Source organism: Rattus norvegicus, chromosome 7 (assembly GCF_036323735.1).
Source record: "Rattus norvegicus strain BN/NHsdMcwi chromosome 7, GRCr8, whole genome shotgun sequence".
Lineage (NCBI taxonomy): Eukaryota > Metazoa > Chordata > Mammalia > Rodentia > Muridae > Rattus > Rattus norvegicus.
Window position 1 is genome coordinate 2,883,284 of NC_086025.1, and position 4,853 is coordinate 2,888,136.

Sequence of the window (4,853 nt, forward strand, 5' to 3'; positions counted from 1 at the left end):
TCTGTATAAATTTCAGACTATATAGACAATAAAATCATCACCTCTAATGAGCATTCAATGTCTATAGTTTTTAATGTAACTAATTGTTCTGATATTTATGGTGAAATCTACAAGTATCCTTATATTATTATTATCCTGCTAGATTAGCATAATAACAGAAAACTTATCACTAATAAATATTACATATTTTTTGTATGTGTGAGTTTTTATGCACTGTGCTTAATTGATTCAGTGGGCTGTGTCCTTTTGGTTATCTCCATGTCCTCTGACTCCTATAATCTTTCTTACTCCTCTATGGAGGTACTCCTGGAGCTCCCAGGGGAGAGACCTGATGGAGCCCTCCAATTTCTCACTCAGTTTTCATTGATTTCTCTCACATGATCTGTATTAGAATTTAAATGAAAAATCCTGTGGAGTTACCAGCCATTGTAATGACACAATGCCTAGTTTGAATGACTTATAGGCTGCTCAACAACTTGTCTGTGTATATATGTGTGATGTGTAAGTGAATGTTTGTGTGTGTAACCATAATAATCATAGAAATAGAGACCACCAGCTGTATAAGGAGATTGACTGGAGGTGATATGGGAGGGGCTGGAAAGAGAAAATGTAAGAGGGAACAAATTTAATTAAATTTTAACTAAAAAGAATGTTATTATTTGGGAAGGAAGAATAAGAAGTTAGCAATATGAAATAGTCCTGAGAAGGAGACAATAGACCTAGACTTGCCATTCTCAAGGGAGCTGAGATGGTAGCTTAGAAGTTATGCCAAATTCACCAAGGACATTTGGTAAAGATGATTTGGAACAGAGGATATGAAGTCTGTCAGTATATGAATGGTTCACTTAGTATAAGAGAAAACAGAATCATGGAGTTGTAAATATGATGTATATAAAATTTATTCAGATTATACTTATGTAGTCTAAAAGCATGATCCAAATGAGGCTAATCAGATAAATGGCATGCCAAAAAAAATCTATACACTATTGACTATGGCACTAAAAATTATCAATCATGGACTATTGAATAAGTACAACTAATATTTCTGCATATAACAACCAGACTAATTACAGTAGTGTCAGAATAGAGAAATCCAGATTTATGTTTGTTTGTGTGTCTGTGTGTGCGTGTGTGTAGGAGAGAGAGAGGGAGAGAGAGAGAGAGAGAGAGAGAGAGAGAGAATGTGAACTCTTACTTGAATGTTTATTTAAGTATGATGGCCTTCAATTGGGTATATATTAATATTTTCTACACTCAATATAAATAATTACAAATATTTCCTCATATTGCAATTACTAGTTGTATATAAAAATAGTGTTAAATATTAGTAAATGATATAAAATGAACTGTTTATTATTAATAGTAGTAAATGATATAAAATAAACTTTATTATTAGTAGTAAATGATATAAAATAAAGAATATTAAAGAATCAAATGAAGTAGCAAGCTTGTTTCTATACTTTTTCAATTTAAAAAATTGACTTTAATTTTTATTCAACATGTTAATTACATGTTAATTAGTTTTAGTGTAAAGTTTCCACTCATACATATGATGTACACAATCAAAGCAAGTGTGCTTTTGTCCACTCTCCTACCCATCCTTCCCAACCTGAAGAAATCATTGTTATTCATTCATACATACTGCTCTTTGGCACCACGTTTCAAAAAGTAAATTTGGCTCACAACTTTCTATATCTGGCTTATTTCACTCAAGATCATACATATTATTTCCATTCATTTTGCTGCAACTGACAAGATTTCCTTCTCTTTGGCTAAATAATAGTCCCACATTCACAAATACACTTTTCTGGGCAAACATGAATCATTTATTATGCTGACTGTTTTTCTTTCAGACATATCCATGTGTGGGATTCCTGGATTTCAGGTTCAGTTTGTTTGTTTGTTGAGGAATCTTTACTTCTGTTCATAATGGCTATAATAATTGACCAATATAAAAAAGACTTCTTTGTGTATATCTTTATTAGTAATTATCATTATTGTTGTTTATATCTGATAATAGCCATTTCTATCTATGGTGAAATAATGCCATATTCTCCTTTTAATATACATTCATGAGGGATCTATGGTAAATTCCCCTCTTTAGTACTTGACAAATATATATGTTTTCTTCCTCATAGTGTATTGTTTGAAATGCCTTCTCTGGTTTATCTTTCTAGTTCTCTGTAAAAAAAATCAAATTTTAATTACTAATATTCTTTTGATTTTTCTTTGTTTCCCATTTTAAATGATTTCTGGTCTTTATCATTTTGGTATGTCTGATTTTATTTCACCTATCTGAGTAAAAGCTTATTGAAAACTTAAACATTGTACTTACTTTATTTTTTATTTCCTTTCTTATGCCTAGATAATTTGACTATTTGCATACAAATTGCCTAAAACACGAAGAGTAGTTATGAGAAACCACACAATAATAACAACATTCATCCTGTTGGGATTTACAGATGATCCAGGGCTCCAAGTTTTGTTTTTTGTCATGTTGTTTTTGACATATATTTTAAGCATTATGGGGAACCTGACAATTGTCATTCTCACCCTGATGGATTCCCATCTTAATACACCTATGTATTTTTTTCTCCGAAACTTCTCCTTCTTAGAAATCTCATTCACAACCGTCTGTATTCCTAGATTCCTATACAGTATATCAACTGGAGTTAATACCATAACATATAATGCTTGTGCCAGTCAAATATTTTTTGTTGGACTCTTTGGAGCCACAGAGTTTTTTCTGCTGTCAGCTATGTCCTATGATCGCTACGTGGCCATCTGCAAGCCCCTGCATTACATGACCATCATGGACAACAAAGTTTGTGCCATCCTTGTCCTCTGTTGCTGGGCTTCTGGGCTGCTGATCATTATCATACCCCTTGGCATGGTTCTCCAGCTGGAATTCTGCGACTCCAACACCATTGATCACTTTTTCTGTGATGTGTCACCTCTTTTCAAAATCTCATGCACAGATACATGGTTTTTGGAGCAGACTGTCATTGCTTGTGCAGTGCTGACTTTCGTCATTACACTAATAGCTGTGATTCTCTCTTATGTATACATTATCCGGACAATTCTTAGATATCCTTCTGCTCATCAGAGGAAGAAAGCATTTTCCACCTGCTCTTCCCACATGATTGTGGTTTCCATCATGTATGGCAGCTGCATTTTTATCTATGTGACACCTTCTGCCAAAGAACAGGTAGACATTAATAAAGGAGTATCTATGCTTAATACATCTGTTGCCCCTTTGTTAAATCCATTTATTTATACTTTGAGAAATAAGCAAGTGAAGCAAGCTTTGAATGACACAGTCAAAAAAATGCAGATCTCTTACACAAATAAGAAGATGTTGAATTTAAGCAGGTAGTTGAATAGTTTTTATTTTTCTGGAAGTTTTTACTATTTCAGCTAGGTTAACTTTTTCATAGTCCTTTACTTTTTCATAGTCTATTTGGAAACCCTCTTATGTCAGTTGCCATCATAGGATAACCTAATAACTAGCAGATGGTCTTCTGGATATGAGTCTGCCTTGGAATATAATCCATGATGGACTTGCTCCAGTTGGCAAGGCCAGAAGAATTCATTTTCAAAAATATTCCTGCAATTAACATACTTTTCCTGTTATTATTAAACATATATAATGATCTCTAGGCATTAATCCATTGTTTTGAACACATCTCTGCACAACAAGATGTACTGTCTTGTAGTAATGCTATATAGACAAATAAATGATTTCTTAAGCATAACGATGATTGGACAAGAATTTCTAAATTTATAATAATTATTAAACTTTTCAAATAAAATTACTATTAAATTGTTTCTGATAATCAAAATGACATAGAGAACCTTACTAGTCTTTTAGTGTCATGATTTAATTGCTTCTGAGATAGTAAGCCATCATTCTGGAACTTAGAGCACATTCTAAGAGGCGGTGAAACCATTAACCAAAGGTCATTTTGCTATAGATGTTAGGACCAAAGATGAAATGTTGACATGTTTAACAAAAAAAAAAAGCCAAAAAGAAAAAAACAACTTCAACAACAAAAAACCAAACCAACCAAAAAAACAAGCAAATTATCACTAATGTAGTTATATTTCTTTAACTCTTCATGAACCTGTGGAGCTATGGCAGATGATGAATGTTCAGCCAGATAATTTCTCCTAATGGATATACATGTAAATATTCTCTGTTGTAAACTTTTTATTTGATTAATGATTCAAATTTATGTGTAAATTTGTGATGAACTTTTTACCATGTGATCATGTATTCTGGAAAATGTATAAGTGCTGAGGAAACAGGACTGAGCTGAAGACAGCTTGTTTTAGACAGAAAGCTTTCAGATAGACCTGAACAGATGAGAATTTTTTTTAGACAGAACTGACCTGATCTGAGGAGAACTTTTTAGACAGAACACTTTTTAGACAGAACGGAATTCAGTACTTAGGGGTAAAGGCATAGCATTGGTAGAAAAGGCATTAAGAATAAGAGTATTATTGTGTATTCAGAGTATGAGGAGAAAAGATTAGAAGGAGATTTCAGATTAAAATAACATTAGAAAGTATAATGCAACTTAAAAAAACTAAGGGCAATATGCAGAATGCAGAGGGAAAGAGGAAAAAAGAAGCTGCAGTGAGAGGAGGAGGATCAGGCAGGCTTCTCTTTACTATGGGACAGAACAGGTCTTTTCTTAATAGCAAGGCAGACTTAATGTTCCTTAGAGAACAAAGCTTTCTTCTTACAGAGTTGGGCATAATTCATTTAGTAGTAAAAGGGTAGAAGCTTTTTCTTTTCCTATGCAATAAATATTTGAGCTCATTTTTCACCCCAAATGAGTGAATTCTCT

At 32.9% G+C, this 4,853-nt stretch overlaps 1 protein-coding gene across 1 annotated transcript; it reads left to right on the forward strand.

Annotated features, from left to right (window-relative positions):
* The first annotated feature begins 2,413 nt into the window (after positions 1 to 2,413).
* On the forward strand, positions 2,414 to 3,376 carry Or6c88 (olfactory receptor family 6 subfamily C member 88). The gene has a single exon (NM_001000061.1). The coding sequence runs from the start codon at positions 2,414 to 2,416 to the stop codon at positions 3,374 to 3,376; it is 963 nt and encodes a 320-aa protein (NP_001000061.1).
* The last annotated feature ends 1,477 nt before the right edge of the window (positions 3,377 to 4,853 follow it).

Coding starts and splice junctions, on each gene's coding strand:
- Or6c88 (NM_001000061.1), top strand. CDS start 2,414: ATGAGAAACCACACAATAATAACAACATTCATCCTGTTGGGATTTACA.